Consider the following 22,811-nt stretch of genomic DNA (forward strand, 5'->3'; position numbering starts at 1 on the left):
AACTGAGTTCTGATTCTGAATGGTTTTTGATCCTACAAAAAAAAAAATAATAATACAGGTTAACAAAATCAAGTCATGCTAAAGCTTAGAATATAAAAAAATGATCTCTCCTCTGCCTTTTCCTATTCCACAGCCTGGAGATACCTGTTCGCAAGAGGGTATGTGTTCTTCCCACAAGCAGAAGGATTCTGGTGAGATTAAGTGACTGTCAGCCACAGAATGCCACCTCACCCAACAGCTAACTCTTGCTTGCAGAACAACACAGCCCTTGGATAGAGAATTTAGCTCAAACCCTTCTCAGATCCAGAATACCTAAGATTGATCTGGGCCCCTAAGGTTTTGCTTCTCTGCTGCTTTTTAGGGTTTTGCAAAACCCTAAGGTTTTGCTTCTCTGCTGCTTACAAACAAAACAAATTCACCTTTCTTGGGGCCTCAAGTTTCTTCTTTGGCTATTTGTTAGTAAACTGGATGGAAACTTAGAAAGCCAGCATCTCCTCTCGGTGGGTGTGAGCTGCTGCCCAGAAGCAGTCTGAGAGGCAAGATGCAGAACAGACCAGAGACCCAGTGAGGAATCAAGTGGCTGCTGAAAAGGACCACAGTGAAGGCTCTCGACACCAAAAAAGGAGACTGGCTGGCAGAATTGACTATGAGCTAGAAGGACTGACATCCCCTAAGGTGGCAGATGGCAAAGCACAGCCATGATATTGTGCAGACTCCAGCCACCAAGGACTAGAGCAGCTATTTTCCCATGGCCCTTGAACCTGAGTGGGCTCTGCAACTTGCCTATGGCCAACAAGATATGGAAGAAATGGTTCTGTGTAAGTTGCAGAGTCTGGGTCTCAGAGGCCTTGCAGTTTCTACCTTCACCCTCTTGGAATTCTTCCCCTGCCACATGAAGAAGTGTGGGCTACACCTACTGAAACATAAGCAGCCACAGGGACTGGCCAGTCAGCAAGCAGCTCCAGACCCCACACCTGTGAGGGAGGCCAGCTTACACCCTCGAGTCTGGTGGAGCTGCCAGATGGCTGCAGCCCCATGAGTGACCCCAAGAAAGACCAGCAGAAGAACCGCTCGGCTGAGCCCAGCCAACCCAGAACTATAAAAAATAATTAACTGTTTTGAGGTGGTTCCTAACTATACTACTTCATGTTTGCTATATGTTGGCTACCTAGAATCTGTTACACCTACTTTTTTTTTTTTTTATTAAATCATAGCTATGTACATTAATGTGATCATGGGGCACCATACACTGGTTTTATAGACCATCTGATACATTTTCATCACACTAGTTAACATAGCTTTCCTGGCATTTTCTTAGTTATTAAGACATTCACATTCTACATTTACTAAGTTTCACATATACCCTTCTAAGATGTTACACCTACTTTGTTTTTTTTTTTTTTATTATATCATAGCTGTGTACATTAATGCGATCATGGGGCGCCATACACTGGTTTTACAGACCGTTTGACACATTTTCATCACACTGGTTAACATAGCCTTCCTGGAATTTTCTTAGTTATTGTGTTAAGACATTTACATTCTACATTTACCAAGTTTCACATATACCCTTGTAAGATGTTACACCTACTTTGGAAAAACACTTCAATTTGCTTTGGAGAAACTACCCTTCCCCCATTATTAGCATTTTTAATTCTAATGGAGGGAGGAGGGAGGGACACCTGGCTCAGGCCCAGCCAATTAACATAGTACATCCCCCTGGCAACAGGGATTAGCACTCAGGATGAGCATAAGCTCCAATCAGGCCAGTTGCTGATTTCCCTGCCCATGAAACTCCAACTCCAAGATCGTCTCCACCAAGAGGAGATGCTGGCTTTCTAAGTTTCCACCCAGTTTACTAACAAATAGCCAAAGAAGAAACTTGAAGCCCCAAGAAAGATGAATTTGTTTTGTTTGTAAGCAGCAGAGAAGCAAAACCTCAGGGGCCCAGATCAGTCTTAGGTATTCCGGACGTGAACCTGAGAGAATGTGGATACACTTCCTAAAAATGGAGCCATACAGAGAAAGACAAGGGGCCAGAAGATGGAGAAAACCCAAGTGCTGGTGACACCCTTTGACCCAGACTCTAGCAGTGCACTGATTCCAGTTCTACCCCTGGGTATTTTAACTGCATGGACCAATAAATTTTCCTTTCTTCCTTATGGAAGGTTCACTTATGTCTTCCATCATTCATTCCCCCCAAAGGCCTGGCCCATAGAGGCTGAGGGAGCATTTTGATTGTACAGGATACCCTTTGTACTAACAATGTATTAGCAAGTTCATGCTCTCCTTCCTTTCAAAAGAGACTAGTTTCTTAAAGAACACAATTCATTTAAAAAGCAACGTGTGAAATACGCACTGTGAAAGTAATAGTAACTGTACTAGGGTTCAAAGTTCTCTCTGCACTAAGCTGGCGGCCAAGAATGACACTGCCTACTCCAGTTTCCGTTCTGCCCTCTCTTTCAGAAACAGAATCCCAACCCGTAGCAGGGCAAATTGCTGAACAGCTAAAAGACCATGTGCCCTCCCATTACTTGCAGCTGGATTTGGCCCTCTGAGTAAGTTCTGGCCAATGGAATATAAGTGGACCTGTTGTGAAGGACTTTCAGGGACTCTACCTGCCTGCTGCCATGCTGCTGCCTGGAAGGCGGATGTGATGACGTGAGCTCTAACAGCTTACCTTGGGACACAAAGATCAAAGGAAGCCCTGTTGGGCAAAGCAGTGAGCAAAAGATGAGTCTAGATCCCTGCTGACTCCTCCATGGACCTACTTGCCCAACCATGGTTTCTGGAGATCTTCTACAGAAGAGGGGTTTTTCTTGTTAAAGCCACTATTTTTCAGATCTCACTTACTCTCAGTCAAATCTAATGGATATAAATCACCAACCAATAGCAAAGCAGCAGCAATCATCAACATCGGTACAATTAGCTGTAGTTGCCTGGTTGTCATGGAGACCACCCCACCACAGGCAGATTCCAAAGTACAAACTCACGCAAATGAGAAAGACCCGGTGCCCCCTCCTCCCCATTTCTGGTAGAGTCTCCCTCAGCCTATAAGGAAGGGGCCCCAGGTAATCTGCTCCCATTGAAACCTTGAACCTCTTTGGCTACTTACACAAAGGACCCCCAAGTCCTCTGGGGTCTCCAGCAGAACTATCTTTTGTTCTCTCCCCTCCGATCTCCTCTCCCTCTGCCCAAGGTCACAGCATCATTATTACCTTTCCCCTAAATGCAAGAGCCTCTGATCCACCTCTCAACTCCCAGGCTCCTCCTGCACTTTCACTGTGGTGGAACCAACAGCTATCAACAGAATGGATTTCCCGAAAGCACAGCTCTGGTCCTGTTACCTGCTCAAAAACCTCCAGGGCCTTCCCCTCAATCTAGATAACAAAGCACAAACTTCCTTCTCCAGGACCCGAGGTTGATCATGTCCAGAAACTAACTTACCCCTCTGGTATCATTGCGTGACCAAACCATGCCTCCAACAGCCCTGGTATTTTCCCCTCTCCTGCTTCCAATTTGATGTTCCCCCTGTCTTTAACTCATTACCTTCCCCATCTCCCCACCTGTCAAAATTCAACTTATCCTTCCCACCTGAGCTCATCCACAAACACATGCTCTCCAATTCCTCAGCTACAAGTAACCTCCCTGTCTCTGGGTTCCTGGCTTTTTTTGTTCAACACCTTAGCACCCACTTGCTGACCTGTCTCATGACTACAGGTGAACAGTGACTTCTCTCCCCAGGAGACTTTGAGCCCCTTACAGACAAAGATATATCTTGCTTCTTTGCATACCGTCCCACAAAGTCTTGGTATGCCAATGGTTAATGGATTGGCCTGAGGACAGTTCTCTCCCTGATCCCTCGTTCTGAGCAGCTGTTCTCCAAGGAAGAAAACAAATGGTTACTTGGCACACAGAACACGTTTGGGCCATCACTAAAATTACACAGGCCCTTGACAAAGCTTTGATTGCTGGCTCTTCTCCCCTCTGGTGAGCCAGCCACTGCTAAAAAGCAATATGCAATCCCACAGCGGCCTCTCTACAAAGCACTTGAACTAATAACACGTATAGATTTAGTCTTGACATGAGAAGGCCAAAGGACAAAACCCAACCAATATTAACTTTGATCCCTTGCACTCAGTAAGAGTATCTTTCAAACGCACTAATACTCCATAAATGCTTTTTCACATGATTGGTATAAGACTTATAAGACGCATAGAAAAATGATGTCAGCTACTCTGTATTACTTAAATTGCAGGGGATGACATTTAGATCAGCTGAGTTTCTAACAAGCTAGCTAAATACTCAATTAGGTTACCAAAAAAAAGTGTAAAGTCTCGCTTCACAAAAGACCTTGGGAACAATCTATACTCCTACCATCTGTCTGGAAGCCTTGTCCTGACAGTGGAGGGCTGCTGGGGAAGCCTCCCACAAGTCCCTGCCATCCTCTGATTTTTTTCAGATGGTCTGTTATTCAACAAGGACTGTGCATCTAGTGAGATTTCAAACTCAAGCTTCCCATGCAGTAAAGACCCTGGCTCTTCACCTTTCTTTTGCAAGAGCCAAGGAGCCCCAGGAAAGATGGAAAATGAACCTGGGAGTGTGACAACTTCTCCCACCCCAGGGTGGTACCAAGATCAATCAGTCTTGTTTGCTGAAACAACTGTCAAGTATGGACATGGGTAGGTAGACCGCAACGCGAGCCTGATACAGACAGGGCTGCAGCCGAGATCAAAGGCAGCTACCTCCTCCTTGGCTTCCCCACCCACCTTCGAAGGACACCCAGCTCTCCTCTGACCACGACTCAACCCTGAAGTGTTGGCTCAGATGGATTCTTAGCCTCACAGATGTAATACCCAGGCCCTTTGAAGGGAGTTTGCTTTTTCCAAACACCAGTTCATCCTTCACTAAATCATGACCCCCATTAGAACTGGGGTGATCAGCTGCACACCGCAATCACCTGGGAGCTCTAAAAACGACCGGTGCCCCATCCTGCCCCTCTAGCCACCCCCTCCAGAGATCCTGATTGCGTCCTCAGTACAGGTGTATCCAGGGCATGGGGTTTTCTTAAAATTCTCAACCTTCCTAATGCCTCCCAATGCTGCGACCCTTTAATATAGCTCCTCAGGTTGTAGTGACCCCCAACCATAAAATTATTTTTGTTGCTACTTCATAACTGTAATTTTGCTACTGTTATGAATCGTAAAGTAAATATCTGATACATAGGATGTATTTTCATTGTTACAAAGGGGTCACGACCCACAGGTTGAGAACCGCTGCTCGAGGGGATTCTAACAAACAGGGAGGTGGAGAACCACAGCAACAGAAGAGAACTTTCCCCAAAGCCAGGGAGCTCCTTGGACAGAACTGCCCAGGACTTGAGGCCAAGTTAGCACAGTCTGCTAGACCACAGATGCTAACAGCAGTTGTAAATGTGAGTGCGGTTTGAGCTGGAAAAAGAGTTTTCTTCACAATCTCCAATTGCACACTTTTGACCTTGGCCATCTGCCTTGAGAAACCATCTTATGTAACAAGGAGAATGGAGCAAAAGGTCCCATGTGATTCAGCCTGCTTCACTGCCAAGCCAACCCCTGAAGGTTCCAGTCTGGCAAAACAGGAGACCTCACATTCCAATCCCATGAAAACTCTCCATTTAGACATACCAGACTTCCCTACCTCTCACGAGATAAGAAGGAGCAAAGGAGCAACAATCATTTCTCAATTGAGGATCTGTATGAAGCTAGGGTTTCTTTTATTTTTTCTTTTCTTTTCTTTTTAGAAACAGAGTCTTGCTTCATGCCCTGGGTAGAATGCTGTGGCACCATAGCTCACAGCAGCCTCAAACTCTTGGGTTCAAGTGATCCTCCTGCCTCAGCCTCCTAAATAGCTGGGACTACAGGTGCCAGCCATAACACCCAGCTAGTTTTTCTATTTTTAGTCGACATGGGGTCTCAAACCTCCTGAGCTTAAGCGATCCACCTGCCTCATCCTCCCAGAGTGTTACGATTATAGATGTGAGCCACCACACCTGGCCGAAGCTAGGGTTTCTAAAGAACCAATTCAATGGCTACCCCCTGCCCTGGACTTTCCCTCTCACACATTTATTCTAGAATAAACCTTTTCAGTGGTGCTGGATGAAATCTCCTCCTGGCTTCATGCTACTATTTAAGTCCATTTCTTTCCATCCAGTTCTCTGTGGAAATGGAGAACAGCTGGTCACCCACATTCCCCCAGATTTAGAGGCCATCACAGGAGAGCACCATTAACTTCCAACCATGAGCCAGTTATTTGGAAAAAACATTATTCACCACTTGCTGTACGAAAACAGACCTGGCCAAAATGTCCTTTAAAAAAAAAAAAAATGTCTTTCATAAGAAAACAACTCCCTGTGGGATAAAATAATAGATATTAAATTGCCTTTTCATGCCTAGGAGTAAGCTTCCCCATTGGCAGGCTTTCTCTTTTGCTGTTTCATCCTCATATTTATTCCACATAAGAGTTTCTCCCCTGAGAGAGAATGTGCTCTGATGTATGTAGAGATTCCTCGTTGGCCAAGCCTCACCAAAGAGACATGACAGTTGCACAGCAAAGAAAATTAAATGATGATCCTTGATGTTTCCGCCACTCCAAATTCATCCAGGCAGCTTATGGGACAATAACTGCTTTCTCACTCACAAGATATTCAATTATATATGTAATTTTGCCACTTAATCATATCCCTAAGTAGGTACACCAGAATCTAACTGAAACACTTCACATCTTACAATGAAAACATGCATGTTAACTACGCTGCAACTCATTCCTCTAAAAATGCAGAACCCAGAAGCTCTTAAATACCTAGCCCTCACTTCTCAACAGAGTGCACTGAGGTCCAGGAAGACCAAGGAGCTCGCCCACGGTCGCACAGCTAAATACTGGCAGCCCCTGACTTCTCATCCGGGTTTAGTCCCAGCTCTGCCACTGTCTAGCAATTTTCGATTCTGAGTAAGTCATTTACTCTCCCTGGACTTGCATGTTTGTCCATCAGTAGAGGCAACTGGGCCAGACATCAGCTAGGAGGCCTTATGGTTTAAGAATGGGAGCTCTACAGTCAAACTGTGGGTTCAAATCCTGGCTCACCTCACTGTGTGATACTGAACAATTTATTTAAACTCACTGTGCCTATAAAGTAGCCGGGGGTAAATAACATTTAGTATATAGCTCATAGAGTTGTTACAATGAAAATTAAATTAGCTTATGTAGTAGGTAAAGTAATAGCAGAGCACCTTGTACATGGTAAGAACTCCATAAATATTAGGAATCATAATCACTAAAATCTAGTCTAGCTTTAAGGTCATATTACTCTAGGATTCTAATAAAGAATAATGACTATCTTTTTTTTTTATTTTTTAATGGCAATAGTTCTCCCTATTAAGTTCACGCCTCAGGAAAAAAAAAAAAAAAAATCAAGTCCAAACACAGGCACTAAGAAAAGAAAGACAATGATGACTAGAGACCGGGAGGGTGATTTAAACAGGAAAATACATTCCAGGAGGAGTCATTTAAGGAGAACTCATTAACCCTTCCAAGGCCCTGCTAATGAGGAAAAACAACCTGTCAAATATATTGCTGAGCATATCTAAAGTCTACAAGTCCTGTGTCCCAGGAATCTCTCTTACAGAAACACCTGGTTTGGTGAGCAATTATACACAGTACAAATATGTCGAGCAACATCATAATAGAGACACCCTGCAATGTGCATACAACATACACATAAATGTATGCAAAATTAACTGCAAAAAACATGTTACATGGGCTGCACAGACATCAGTGCATGGTCCAGAGGGACCCTGACTCATAGCCAGTGTCTCCCTTTTTGAGACAATTATTCAAAGCATCTCAGAGCTGAGTTGAGAAGACAAAGCCTTTAGGACCCCAAGCACTACAGCACACGTGAGTGAGCTGACACTTTGGGTGTGCATAATACAGTGTCTCCAAGGATCTGCACACTCAAGTAATGGCCTATGAGAAGCAAATGGGAAAGGACTTTCTTCATCTTTTTTTTTTTTTTTGGCAACTGTACACCTGAATTTTTTCACTTTCTACTCTCTAACTAGAGATGATATACCAAATGGTCTAGACCAGGGTTTCACAGTCTTAGCACTAATAACACTTTGGCCAGAGCATCCTTTGTGGTTGTGATGCATTCTGTCCTGGGCATCAGAGGATGTTTCATGGCACAGGTGGCCTCTGCCTGCTGGAGACCAGTTACAGTAACCAGGCAATGCCACATGTGTGCTGGGGCCAAAACTGCTCCAGGCTGAGAAGCGCTGCCCCAGCCACTAAGTTGTGTGTGTGTGTGTGTGTGTGTGTGTGTGTGTGTGTGTGTATATTTTTTTGTTTGTTTGTTTGTGGTTTTTGGCCTGGGCTGGGTTTGAACCTGCCACCTCCGACATATAGGACCGGCACCCTACTCCTTGAGCCGCTGCCCCAAGCCGCTAAATTGTCTATATTCAGTTCATTCCATCAGTACAAGCACCTGCTACGACTCATCTACCCGAGCTACACTCCCTTTCCCTAGTCTGGGGAAGTGTGGATGAGAATCCACTTCAGTCACCGATGCCGCTGAAATTCCCTGGGGTTGAGCCCCAACGGTCTCCCACATTATGTTCTTTCTCTCCCTCTGTGTCCCTGGGGGCCCACAGGAGTTCCTTGGTACAACCAACTGATATTCAAGGGAACTCCAAGAAGAGTAAATCGTTTTTTTCTGATAAATACACATATATAACTTTGAGAATCTCTCTTTTCTACAGATTACGTTAAAAATCACACGTAAAACTTGTGATTTAGATCTTTTTCTTAAGGCAATTAGTATATCTTAAGTCTTCATGTTTTAATGGTCCCAGATTCATTCGTACATGTCCTGAAGACTTACTAGACTCTATCTGGTCTTGTCTGTTTCCTTTCTTGCTTTATCTTGACTTCTGTTTTTTGCTCTGTGAATCTTCACACAGCTTTTGACCTAGGCTAGAATTAGACACCCAAATGCACCCAATGCCCCATCACAGGCTGTAAAACAGGATAGACAGAGTTCTCCCAACTCTGTGTTAGGATACCTCCATGGGAATACTGAAAAACTTAGCCAAACAAGAAAAAGAAAATTTTTAATTAACAAAAAGAATTTTGAAAAACTAAGTATTCCCTCACTCATTTATAAATTGGCATTGAAAATGTTTTCATCTTCAAGTAGTTGCCAAACATGTCATTTCTGGCATATAATATAGAAAGAAAGAGAAAGAAGAGAGAGATTTGTTTAAATAAAGTGGCTTCATCAATCTTTTAAGAAAATCCAGTAGAATCTAAAGAGCTTAGAGATTTTATTCCCATCATTATCCACTTCAAAATATAATACATAGGCTGGGCACAGTGGCTCGCACCTGTAACCCTTGCACTCTGGGAGGCTGAGGTGGAGGGTACCTTAAGCTCAGAAGTTCAAGCACAGTGTGAGCAAAGGCAGATCACATCTCTACTAAAAACAGAAAAATTAGCCAGGCTTTGTGGCAGGTGCCTGTAGTCCCAGTTACATGGGAGGCTGAGGCAGGAGGATCAAGAGCCCAAGAGTTTAAGATTTCTGTGAACTAGGCTGACGCCATCGGACTCTGGCCTGGGCAACAGATTCCGTCTCAAAGAAAAAAAAAATATATATATATATTATATATACATAAATATGTACGTGTGTGTCTATATAAACTAAGCTGTATCTTCGTTTTAGTACTTTTCTTGTGCTATATTCTATATACAAAAAAATGTACCATAAGCAAACTCTTCTTCAAAAGCTAAAAAAAATTATATCACTGCTTTTCTCTTTGCCTTGTATTTCAATTCCATTTCTCCACAGAATTTTGCCCTAAAGCAACTTATATTTTATGCTGGAAAATATGTTGATTTCTTTATCATACCTTCCTTGCCATATAAATATCTATATACATTTCAGTGTAATTCTTAAAAATGTTCAGTGACCTCAGGGGTCTAAGTCCTTAAATAACAATTTCCTAGATTGAACAATAATAACCATTAGTGACAGAAAAAGATTTATAACAATAAAACATAATATGCTTTTTTAAGTATTAAACATTAAATAGTGTAACCCCAGCTACTTGGGAGACTGAGGCAAGAGAATTGCTTAAGCCCAAAAGTTTGAGGCTGCTGTGGGCTGTGTGACACCACGGCCCTCTACCAAGGGCGACATGGTGAGGCTCGGTCTCAAAAAAAAAAAAAAAAAATTAAATAGTAAAATCTTCTTAGAAATGCGTATGTTAGTGAAGGGGGCTTTATTCTTGTTGTTTCAATGCATCCATCTCTCTCTGGATAATTATTTATTTATTTTATTTCTACTTTTCTTTAGTTTCTTCTGTTTCTTTTGAGAGACAGTTTTACTCTGTGACCCAGGCTAGACTGCCATGGCCTCAGCCTAGCTCACAGAAACCTCAGACTCCGGGGCTCAAGTGATCCTCCTGCCTCAGCCTCCCAGATATCTGGAACTGGAGAAACCCACTACAACGCCTGGCTACTTTTTCTATTTTTAGTAGAGATGAGGTCTCACTCTTGCTCAGGCTAGTCTTGAACTCCTGAGCTCAAGTGATCCTCCTGCCTCAGTCTCCCAGAGTGCTAGGATTACAGGCATCAGCCACTGCCCCTTTTTGCCTTTTTTTTTTTTAATGTAAGCAAAGAGAAAATGTATTCATGTAAATGAGAAAATAGGGGTAAAAAAGACAGGTTATAACAGTCATTCTGTTCTCAGTACTCTCTTCAAGTTACAGACCCCAAATCACTTCTATGGTGGACCCCTCTGCTGATAATTCGATCACATCCACCTCCAAAGAACAGGGCAGTCTTTGAATTGCTCGGGGATCTGTGCCCGGTGATTAGCGATGAGCACCCTTCACTTTTCTCCGCATCAGCACCAACATGCCTAGAGTTCCTCTGCTATCCAGAGATGAGGTCATTGGCAAGAGTGCATCTTTCCTGAGTCAAGTGGGAGAGGGAAACTCTGCGAGGAAAGTTAGCAAAGGAGAACTGGCTTCCAGGGCATTCTCAGGCACAGCAGTTTCAGGAAAGAGAACATAGAAGCTAAGGACCTGCAAACTTTGTTTGTTCATACTCCCATGCACCTGTGTAAAGGAAAGTCTCCATGTGCTCTTGACGGAACTGGGCCCAGTGATAGCTGCTGACTTAGATGGCCTCTGGGAGCCAGTGTTTCCAGATCACAGGACTATAAAAATAAGGGACAGGAATGAAATTCTGATCAACTAAAAGGGAAAACTATACATTACACGTCTTCTGATACGGCTGATGCAACTGGAATACCCAGCACCACGGTATGTTCTTGCCTTACAACACAGACTCTGAATTAATCAAGACTCACCTCCCAGCTTATAGGAGGCTGAGGAACAGGTTATACATCACCACACAGGAGCAATCAGCCGCATTCAGAATCTAGAGCAGTCTAGAGACAGAGGACCTGGTTTCTCCAACAAATTACTAGTGTAAAAAGAAATGAACTATTTTGTTTTGAGACAGAATCTCACTATGTCACCCTTGGTAGAGTGCCCCATGGCATCACAGCTCACAGCAACCTCAAACTCTTGGGCTTTAAGCAATTCTCTTGCCTCAGCCTCCCAAGTAGCTGGGACTATAGGCACCTGCCACAACACCCGGCTATTTTTTTAGTTGCAATCGTCATTGTTGTTTAGCAGGCCCGGGCTGGGGTCGACCCACCAGCTCCAGTGCATGTGGCCAGCACCCTACTCACTGAGATATGGGCACCAAGCCAAAAAAAAAAAAAAAAAAAAAATTGAACTGTTTAACTGTAACTCAAAAGATACAACAAATTAAATGTAAAAATAGTGTTTGGACCCTAATTTTAACAAAAACATCTTAAAAGATATGTTTGAAAAGATGGAGGGACTTTGAATATCGATTGGCTGCTGGATTATAAGGCATGGTTGCTAATTTCGATAGCTATGATAATGGTATGGTAACTATGGGTGGTTTTTTTTAAGTCACCCAGTCAGAGATAAGCATTGAATGTACAGGTGAAATGACATGATGTCTGGAATTTGCTTTTATACAATAGTCTAACCTCTCAAGCAGGTTGGGGGAAAGACAGATTAGCAAAATGACAGAAGTTGAGCAATGGGTATCTGGGAGGCAGCAGACGGTTCACTCCACTTTTCCTCACAAGTTTAAAAATGTCTATAATAAAAGGTCTTTTAAGGGGAGCGAGAGGGGAAAAAGGAGAATTTAGTTAGTGACACCTGTGCATTAGGCCAGGCCCATGCTAGACACTTCCTAATACTATCTTATTTTACAAATCCTGAGGCAGCGTCCAAACAAGCCTCCTTCCCTATCTAAAGAGAAACAGAGGCATTTGATAAGCTGGGAAGTCAATGTGGCAGGTGACAGGAGAGAGCGGTCACCACCTTGGGAGCACAGAGATACATCTCGTCAGTCACTGGGGGCTGCTCTGGGCAGAGAAATGTCAGAGTAAACTGGTCTCCATTTCTCTCTCTCCTGCTATGTGCTACTTACCCCTGCAGCAAAGCCAAGGCTCCCATCTAAGATCCGCCTCTGAAAATGAAAACAAGATGTTTCAGTTTCTAAGGGACAATAGATGCTATTTCCTAGAACAAGAAGAAACCATCAGGACCCAGAGAGCCACATAAATACAGACCAGCCCACTCCTAAGCTTGGGAACTCCTGAATTTACACAATGGGTCAAGAAGCAGAGAGAAAGCAAGTTGAAAACTTTCCGCCTACCCGATAGCCAACTGCGAGTATTCTGTGAGCAGCACTGGGCTTGCACTGGCGCACTGCTGTCTCATACCCAGCTCTTCCCGGGAACACAACAGTAAACCTTTAGGGAGTAGCTGGCCTACAAGATGGAAACCACCAAGTGTTGGCAAGGAGCAGGTGGAATAATCAAAACCTGCACCAGCTGGCACCACCGCTCTGGGTAACTGTCTGGCTGCACTAAGGAGATGCAAACGCTGTGCGTAACAAACGCACACTCGGGTTCGCCAACCATGTCTACAAAGACGTTCAGCAGCACAATGTGTGAGCACCAAGGACCAGGAAGCACCCAAATTCCCAGCCGCCGCGGAATGGATGTACCAACTCAGATACACACAGAACCTCTCAAGTTGACTATCCAAAGGACTGTATCAAACTGGTCAACATACAGAAGTGGTCAACATAAGGAATGAAGCCTGTGGTACTCATGCGTTCACGTGGTGCATGTCCAGCCTACAAAAATTAGGCCAGGCATGGTGGCTCGTGCCTGTAATCCCTCCCAGCACTGTGGGAGGCTGAGGTGGGTAGATGACTTGAGCTCAGGAGTTTGAGACCAGCCTGAGCAAGACAAGACCCTATCTCAAAATAGAAAAACTAGCTGGGCATTACGGTGGGCACCTGTAGTCCCAACTACTCAGGAGGCTGAGGCAAGAGGATCACTTGAGCCTAAGACTGAGGTTGCTATGAGCTATGACGACACCAGAGCACTCTACCCAGGGCAACATAGGTCACTGAAGGAGGTGGTCAATGTAGGGAGGCGGTCAGCTATGGACGTTCTCCATATCTGTTGTATATTCATACAACGGATTACTTTATAGCAAAGAGAATACAAATACACAGGGCGTATTTGTATTTATACACACATACATATACCTCACAGACAGGGGCAGTAAATATCCTAGAAAATAAATAGGGTGCAATCAGCCAGACTTCACCATTACTCCATATAAATAAAGCACAAAGACAAGGAGAGCTCTCCCGCAGCTAGAGACTGAGGGGTTCATTATAACAGCGGTGGAGGTCGGAGTAACACTCGGAGGGAGGCCGAGGGGCTGGGCAGTGTGCTGATGCCGTCCGCTTATAACATGCACACCTTTCTATGCACATCTTATGGATCAATAAAAAGGTTCCACTGGTGTCTGTCAACAAATGAATGTGGCAGATACACACAATGGAATCATCTTCCACCTTGAAAAGAAATTCTAGCACATGCTACAGCATGGATGGGCCCAAGGATTCTGTGTGACGTGAAAGAAGCCATCGTCCACAGGACTCTCTCCTCCTTGCAAAACTGAAACTCTGTCCCTAACTGTCACACCTCATTCCTCCCTCCTCACCACTCTACATTCCATCTCTGTAAATCCGACTTCTCTAGGGATCTTGTACAGCCAGCTTCCGGGTAACCTGTAATTGCAGATTGTTTTGAGTGCCAGGTCTGGATCCTGGGAAGGGGCAGGGCAGCCCAGGAGGCGGGGATCCTACGGCTGAGATAAGACCTGCTGTACTGGTCTCAAACACAAGAGCAGCGCCTGACTGGCCAGCTTCCTAGACATGTCTCCAGATCTCCTGCAATTCCTACAGGTGGCCACCAAGCCGAACAATGCAGGGACTGGGCTTCATCAAAGTGGCCACAGATGGCTCTAGGCCTGTGGCCTGAGGGGGTTCTGGGCTGGAAAGAGGTGGGTGTGAGCATGCAGGGGTGTGGGGTATGAGGAGTGGGCGTGGGCATGTATGCAGGTGTGGGTGTGTGCGTGGGGTGTATAAGGAGGGGTGTAGGGTTTGGGGTATGTGGGACACACACATGGAGGGACACACACAGCTGGGGGTAGGGGACATGAGAATGAGTCAGGGTGCTGGGAGTGTGAGCCAGACACTTGGGGAGGGTGTCTGCAGGGGGCCAGGAGGGGAAATGAAACGTCCTAGAGAAAGAGTAGAGGAGAAAGGGAACAGAAACCCTTTATTCCCCCAGGGTGTCTTTAACCATCCCAGCTAACTCCAGGCCCTGAACAGGAACATCTGAAACCTAATGTTCTTCTTCGGCCATATATAGTATCACCTGCTCTAGGCTTGAAAGAAATTAGATGAAAAGTAGAAATCAGGCAGTGGGTTAAGGGGAACTCAGTAACTGGGCTTCTCACTTCCTCTCCCCTTCCAGCCAGGCTGTGGAGAGTGGGAAGGGGAAGAGAAGGTAACAAACTGACCTGCAGTGAGCAAACACCTGTTCTCTGGGGCTGGCGGAGAAAAGGGCAGAAAACAGGAGGACAAACCCCACCACCCACCGTGCAATCCTGGAGGTGAGGCTGGGGGAATCCCAGAGCTGGCACACCTGCTCTGTGCACTGGGAAGGTTTCCAAGCCCACCAAGACAGAGTCCCCACAAACTTCCAGAACTCGAGCAAGGTGACTCACCTGTCCACTAGAGAATACGAACACAAGAGCGGCCCCTGCTGCAGTCATCCCCCAGGTGAAGAGGGTTCCCAGCAAGGCCTGGAACACGGAGCTGTGGCCTTGGAGCATGCTGGATACAGCTGTGTGCAGAGGAGTGAGAGGGTCAGCACAGGTCCTCATGTGGCCTAACACTCCACACCTGAGCTGGCCTCTCCCCAGGTTGGTGATGAGGACCCTCCTACCACGCCATCCCAGCGTTCCTCAGCCACCATCACTCAGGTCGGGGCTTCTCCATCCCAGCCCCCCACCCCGGGTACTGGAAATTGTCTGACTCTGAAAGAAACACAGGGGACCTCAAGAGGTGTGGGGGCCCCCCAAAAGAGGTTACCACATTGAGAAATGGTTTCAAAGAGAAGCAGCACAAAGAGGTTTCAAAGAAGCCTACAGGAAGAGGGCACAGGTGGGTCCAATGCGGCCTTCCCCACAAAATCTGCCTCCCCTTCCACCTCTGGCCCACATCCGTTCTCAGCCACCTCCACATACAGGTGACAAGCTCAGGTGCTCCTTAAAGTTCTTACTGCTAATTCTTCTTCACACCTGCATAGCTCCCCTACCTGCCACAGGATAACCACCACCAAGTGACCTTTGACCTGACCACAGCCTCTTCAAGCCCTGCATAACTGGAGCCCTGTACTCAACCCAATTATTGAAGGCACCTTTGACAAGCCCCAGACGACCATGTTCCAAGTCTCTGTTTATCCAGTTCCCCCTGGAATACCCTCCCTCCACATCTCCAGCCAAGAGAACCCAGGGCATTCCTGTAGCCCACCTGATGCCAGCTACATGGCAGAGCCTCTCCAATCTGCCCAGCCCCGCCCAGACGTACACCCCCTGACGCCAGCTTCAGGCCACAACCTCTCCAATCCCCCAGCCCTGCCCAGGCACACCTCTCCCACGCTTCCTTTGCCTGGCTCTGCCTCCTTCACCTTTTATCTCCTTCATGCTTGTCACATCTTGGCACCCTGGTCAAATAGGACTCTCTATCCTCTGAAAAATATTTGCTGGTTTGAAAAAGGCCAGCTTACCTGGACAGGACAGTCAGCAAGGACAAGGAAACAGACCCATGTGTGGAATTCCCCCTGGTCAGCCCAGCACCCTGAGCTGAAGCTGAGGTTACACCACTGCCCACCAAGAAGAGAAAAAGAAGAACCATTCCTTCTTGTTTGGGCTCAAAGACCCTCCTCCAGGCCTTAACTCATTGAAAATTTTAGATCTGAAATGAAGACCTCTCCCTGTGGAAAGTTACAAGGCAGAAAAACCCATGTGTTGAAAAGCCCTGTGTTCTGGAACACAAACACCAGAGGTCAGAGCCACGTCAAAGGCTGCATTCAGCTCCCCATTGGTCTTCCGGCACCCACAGAGCTGGACGCCACCACACTGGGTTCAGCCCTGCCAGGCTCCGATGCCCTGGGACTCCAGATCCAGAGCTGAAGATGCTGCTTCTACTGTTTCTGGAAAGAGACCATGGTGGGAAGAGGACAGGCCCCTTATGCCAAGGGGCTCAGCCACATAGCCAAGTTCAGCCCAAAAATGTCTACAGTCCCTGGTAAACCCAGGTAAGACCAGGTGAGCTCTGGCTCTCGCCCTGTGCTCTGAGATAAAGAGCATCTTTGGATTCAGACGGTGGTCCCCACAGTCTAAACAGAATTCAGGGTGGTGATGGCACCAATTAAAGCAAAAAAAAAAAAAAATCATTTCTAAAACTCCACCCTTTACCTCCGTCCTCTTATTGAGCCACCTTGAAAGTTTTGTTTTTTTAACCAAAACATCTGCATCATTACACCAATCATCTATTTCTAGCTGCTTGTGGGTAAAATTTCAAACTATACTTATAATGAAAGACAGTTCTCATCCTCAGTACTTATCATCCAAGATGGGGGGTCATAACAAAACAACGCTTTCTCCTTTTTTCTCTTTTTTTTGTTTCTGTCTTTGAATGTGCCTTTTGACAGCTACAGAAGAAAGCAAACAATTTACATTTGCCAACAGGCCAACATCAAAGAGGGTTTTGTGGGCTGGTGAACAAAAAGGAGCTCGTGGGTGTTCCTGGTGGTTAGTGGGACATGAAAACTCTTCTAAGCTTGTCCCCCTTCACACCCTGAGAAATAACAAAAAGGGACCCAGAGGGAAGACCAAGGCCACCATCCTTTCAGTCCCAGCAGGAGCATTATTTTTGGTGGGCAGTACAAACCCAGCACCCTTTGGAGAAGTGTCTTCCATTTGTCCATTTGCTGTCTTACATCCTCACTACTCAAAGGGTAGTCTGAGAACCAGCACCGAGTGTCCCCTGAGAGCTATGGAGAATCTTACCCACCACCTACCCCCAGACTTACTGAATCAGAATGTGCATTTTATGGGATTCCATGGGGGATTTTTATGCACATCAAAGTGTGGAAATCACTGGTCTAAAGCCGGTTCAACTTCTACTAGAGCCTAGAGAGTGACCTCTCCTGCCCTACGGGGGATTGGCAAGGCTGACAAAAGGTTCCAAGAGAACAAAAAGTTTTCTCTAACTGGTAGGAACAGGGCACCTCCAAAGTAGTTCACACAATGAGATTCCGGCTTCCTCCTGAGCTGGACATTAATAACTTCAACCTTGATTAGCCAGCAGGAAAAAGGATCATTCTCTGCCCACTCCAACTTTAGAGCAGCCAACACCCCTTCACTTGTGCACACAGGGCTTTCTCAGCCGGCTGTTAGAATTGTTTGGTTTTCTTTTTCTTCCCCCTTTAAACCTGTTGCACTCCTTCCAAGAGTAGAAACAGCACTAGGGCTGCCTGCACCTTCGTGGAACTGCACACACACGCCCTGACTCCAGGAGGAGAATCCAGCAGAGGGACTCGGGTCCGGCAGATAGGACAGTGGAAAAGTTTCCTGATATCTCCCTACTCAAAGTGTGGTCTGCACACCAGCTGACCTGGGAATCGATTAGAAATACATAATCTCAGGTCCCACCCAGACCTCCTGCAGGTTAACCAGACTCCCAGCCAAGTTCAAAAGGTCCTGCTAATACCCACGGCGAGTGGGAGGGGCCTCTGACTACTGGAAGTGTAGTCTCCTCTGCCCCCAGGAACCTGAGTCCCCCATAATCCCACCATGAAGTGATGAATAAAGAGGATTATGGCCAGGACTGTAAAAGGAACGCATGTCATTGGCCGCCAGCTCATCCTGGACAGAGGCAGAGGGGGCTCCGGCACCCGCCTCACCCCCTGCCACCTGCCAAAGCCTCCAACTTCTCCTCCAACCCCCTCCTCTCTCCAGGGGCATGCCCTATCAAGAGCCACACGCTTGTCCTGGTGGCCCCCGACCCCGGGTCTTGGGCCCAACCAAAAGCGTTGAAGGAGAGAAAAGCCGACTCACTAGAGTGCCCTCTCCAGCCCCCACTGCACTTCCATCAGCCCCGCTGCAGCTCGCGCTCCGGCTCCTCTCCCGCAGTCACTTCCTGCTTCCCTCCCGCACACGTGTCCCTCCGGCCTCCCGGCCCCGCCCCACACCGCTGCAACTGACAAATCCCGCCCCGAGAATAAATTCTCCGGTTCCCAGCCTCACTGTAGCCTCAAGAACAGGTCCGGGCGGGCGGAACAGAGCGCCGCGGCCAAACGCTGAGCAGTCGGCAGGCACGCCCCTCTGCAGTCCTGGGGAAGCCACAGACACCGAGGGAAAGAGCGCTTTGTAACTTACCTGACGTTGCTTACGTTTCTGCACCTTTGGCAGCCCGGTGCATTGACCTGGGTGAACATCCAGAGCAGGATGTTTTGTTTTTGTTTTGTTTTGTGGGGATAATACCACCATCAGCTTTCAGCAGTTCTCAAACTGGGGGTCTCTACCCCTTTGTAAAAATAAAAATACATCTTGCATATCAGATATCTACATTACAACGCAGAATAGTAATAAAATTACAGTTATGAAGTAGCAATGAAAATAATTTTATGGTTGGGGTCACCACAACATGAGGAGCTGTATTAAAGGGTTGCTGCATTGGGAAGGTTGAGACCCACTGCGAGGTCAGGGGCCCTTGAGACACAGCTCCCACCTGAATCACTCGGGAAGGGATATCAAACACAGAACGCTGGTACCCCGGAGGTTCCGGCTCTGCAATTCTGATTAGGGCGAAGCCCAGATTTTCTGTTTTGAACTAGGAGTTGCAGATGCTGCTGGGGCCACCTTTTCAGAAGCCCTGCCCCGGTCAAGGGCTTTGATCCCCAGGGCTTCTGTGAAAAGACCAAAGAGCAGGATGGCTAGATTTGGCCAAAACAAAAACAGGATGCCTGATTAAATTTGAATTTCGGATAAACGGCAAATTATTAGTGTAGTATATCCCACACAATATTTGGGATATACTTATGCTAAAGGTATATTTATTATTAATGTAAAATTCATATTTAGCTGGGTATCCTGTATTTTATTTGGCAACATACCAGAAAAACCACCCATGGTCACAGTAGCCATAGACCAAAGGGTCTATGAAGACCCAAGGCTCTTACCCCGACCCCACCCCCCATGGCTTGTGTGCCCTTGGCGGCCAGTGCAGACCTTCAGGAACACAGTTTGGATACAGGTGTGGTGTAGCCGCCTGTCTGTACAGGAGAACAATGCATTTGAACACTGGCCCTCTAGTGCTTTTACATTGGTTTAGCTTTGGCTACGCAGCACAGGTTGCTTCTGGTGGGATCACTGGTTATGCAAAAGCAGGTAGTGTGGGGTGGCGCCTGTGGCTCAAAGGAGTAGGGCCCAGGCCCCTTATGCCGGAGGTGGTGGGTTCAAACCCAGCCCTGGCCAAAAACTGCAAAAAAAAAAAAAAAGCAGGTAGTATGAGGGTACTGTCTGCTGGCCTTCTCTTCTGGGGTTTAGCAGGCCTAGGTGCTTATCAGCTGTCTCAGGATCCAAGGAATATTTGGGTTTTCCTAGCTACATCTGGGACCTTGGCTGGTGTTATGGGAATGAGATTCTACCACTCTGGAAAATTCATGCCTGCAAGCTTCATTGCAGGTGCCAGTTTGCTGATGGTTGCCAAAGTTGGAATTAGTATGTGGAACAGACCTCATCAGTAGTGATCATGTCCTAGCTTGGACTCCTAAAGAATTAATCTCTAAACCTGTACTATTTTCAGTGTATTAAAAGAGAAAAGTATATCGGATTTCTGTATCGCTGACATTCTACTTAAAAAAAAAAAAAGACATGAACTTGATGGGGGACAAAATATCAGTCATTAGTGTTACATAGGTGGCAAATGTGTAAGAGGAGAGCTTAACAATACATTCATACAGATTGATTCTTATATATTGATGTTATCTCTTCCTTCTGTACCTATCAGTAATATTTCAATGGGTAAACTTTTAGGTCAACATTGGGTACCCTGAAACCTCATACCCTATTCAGGGGAACAGAATGAAAAAAATCTCTTAAGAGATTTAGGATATCTGTTCTTTTGCTTATCTTAGAGCACAGATCTACTTTGAAATTATGTTAAATGAAATATGTAATATCAATGAAAATAAAGTTTACTATAAATAATAATGATGATGATAAAAAGAAAGAACGGGGCTCTTTTGTCCCACAGAAGTCAGTCCTTCACACTGATGATCAGCATATACCATGCATTGTGCTGGGGAAAGGAGGTGGCCTTCCACAGAACAGCCTGTGACAGGCACACAGAAACAATACACCACACGAGGCCTGTCAATTCCATCTCCAAGATGTCACACAGCTCACCCTGCACGCTATGGTAACAATGAAATGGTGTATCCTCAATTTGCTTCAAAATACTATAGAAGTGGTAAGTGAATGGGACAGAGCTTAAACAACATTGGCCAGGAATTAACCATTGTTGGAACTGGGGAATAGGCACATAGGGGTTCATAAATTTTTCTGCTTTTGCACATGTTTAAAACTTTCATACTGAAAAGTGAACAGAAATTTTTAAAACAGTCAACCAAGTGCCTCTCCTGGCCGGTCCTTTTCTTTCTCACTGTGAGGATTCAGCCTCCTGACCCCTCGCCTAGGTCATGGTAATCCTTTCCTTCCACTCCAGCCTGTCTAGTATGTTCCCTGCACCACTGCCATGGTCAACCTGCCTGAAGCAAAGCACGTTACTATCCTGTCCACACCCTTCAATGGTTGCCCAGTATCTTTGGCATAAAGTTCACACTCCGTAACCAGGAATTCAAGGTTTCCTTTGATGTGGTTCCAACCACACTTTCTCAGGTTTGTCTCCAAGTGTCCTCCTCCTTGTGATGTCAGTGAAGGACCCTTAGGGCAGCAGAATGATGAGTGGCCCTTTCCAGAGAAATCACTGTCACTTGATCTGGACACCTCTGGGAGATTGGGGTGGTGTGAGCAGGAAGACAGTGGTCAGCAGCTTCTTGGGTAGAGTTGGATGCAAAGTGGTCCAACCTCTTTCTCTCTCCCTGAGATCTTGTTTCTCTTCCAAGGTCATATAGCCTTTGAGTGCTAGCTTCAGAATCTGACTACACAGGAGAAATCCCAGGTGGGCATGTGAGTTTCCTTGGACAAATTCCCTAACCCCTCTCAGCCTCAGCTTCCCCATCCTGATTCTGGGAATAACACAGTGCTCTATCCGGGTTACCGTGACCTAAGGTGATGTCCCCAGTACCCTGAATGATTATTCCCCTCCAACCCTGTCTTTTATGCATTCATTCATTCTTTGGCCTGACAGATATTTCTTAACCAGCTATTCAGTGACAGGCACTCTGCTGGACCCTGATATAGAAAGGTCAACTAAACACAAGTGGCTTTGCCTTCCCTACGGTTTCATCTTGTTTACTGAAGTCTGACCATGGACACAGCATGAGGACTGAGATAAGCCTCTGAGCCTGGGGCAGCTGGTTCCTTCCCTCAGAGAGTATGGATCAAAACCCAACAAAAACTGGTTGTCAGATTTGCTGATGGGATCACACCAGTGAAAGTAATAGGCCGTTTATAGAAGTGCTGTAGAAATGTGAGGGGTTTCTTGTTTGGGGGATTTTTTTTAATTGCATCCCCCATCCATCCAGAATTCATCCACTCTCTCCCCACCTCCACTACTCCCCACCTCCACCTGTGCCCAATCAGCTCCGTTCCATCATCCTGCCCTGACCACCTGATCAAGCTTCCAGACGCCCTCTGGGCTCTCTCAAAAGTCTCTCCTCTGCACAGCAGTCAAAGTGACCTTCTAAAGACAAAAAACCAGTCATATCAATCTACTACTGCAAACCCTCCAAGGGCTCCTCCCTGTCCTGGGAGTATAGCCCAGCCCCCAGCCCTGGAACCATCTGGAATCAGTCCTACTCCTTACTCTGCTTCACCCCGCTGGTCTGCCCGCTCCTGGAACACCACACTTACTCCTGCCTTGAGGCCTTGGCATGCACTGCAACTTAGCCTGAAGCACCTGTCTCCCAGATTTGCACCGACCTCAATCCTTCTTGTCATTTGGATCTCAACTCAAATACCACCTGTTCAAAGAGGGCTTCCTTGAGTATCTAATCTCATGTAGATCTTCCAAGTCCTTTATTTTCTTCAAGGCACTTCTTGATG

At 46.1% G+C, this 22,811-nt stretch overlaps 2 protein-coding genes across 4 annotated transcripts in view; one reads left to right on the forward strand and one right to left on the reverse strand.

Annotated features, from left to right (window-relative positions):
* Positions 1-18,746, reverse strand: part of SLC39A11 (solute carrier family 39 member 11) — a 357,393-nt gene extending 338,647 nt beyond the window's left edge. For 2 of the 3 annotated variants that reach the window (XM_053569889.1, XM_053569887.1), the window contains exons 1-4: positions 18,639-18,729; positions 17,112-17,230; positions 15,240-15,358; positions 12,571-12,609 (exon numbers count right to left, since the gene is read on the reverse strand). In XM_053569889.1, coding sequence (XP_053425864.1) covers positions 12,571-12,609; positions 15,240-15,358; positions 17,112-17,130 — 177 coding nt within the window. In that variant the 5' untranslated portion in view covers positions 17,131-17,230; positions 18,639-18,729. Of the gene's footprint in view, positions 1-12,570; positions 12,610-15,239; positions 15,359-17,111; positions 17,231-18,638 lie in introns of all 3 variants that reach the window. The other variant, XM_053569888.1, reaches the window with a different exon arrangement.
* Positions 18,747-19,870: 1,124 nt separating this feature from the next.
* LOC128571148 (transmembrane protein 14C-like) lies at positions 19,871-20,329 on the forward strand. Its single transcript, XM_053570780.1, has 2 exons — positions 19,871-19,980; positions 20,095-20,329. The coding sequence occupies exons 1-2, from the start codon at positions 19,871-19,873 to the stop codon at positions 20,327-20,329; spliced, it is 345 nt and encodes a 114-aa protein (XP_053426755.1).
* Positions 20,330-22,811: the final 2,482 nt, after the last annotated feature.

This window comes from Nycticebus coucang, chromosome 18, assembly GCF_027406575.1.
Source record: "Nycticebus coucang isolate mNycCou1 chromosome 18, mNycCou1.pri, whole genome shotgun sequence".
In the NCBI taxonomy this organism is placed as follows: Eukaryota; Metazoa; Chordata; class Mammalia; order Primates; family Lorisidae; genus Nycticebus; species Nycticebus coucang.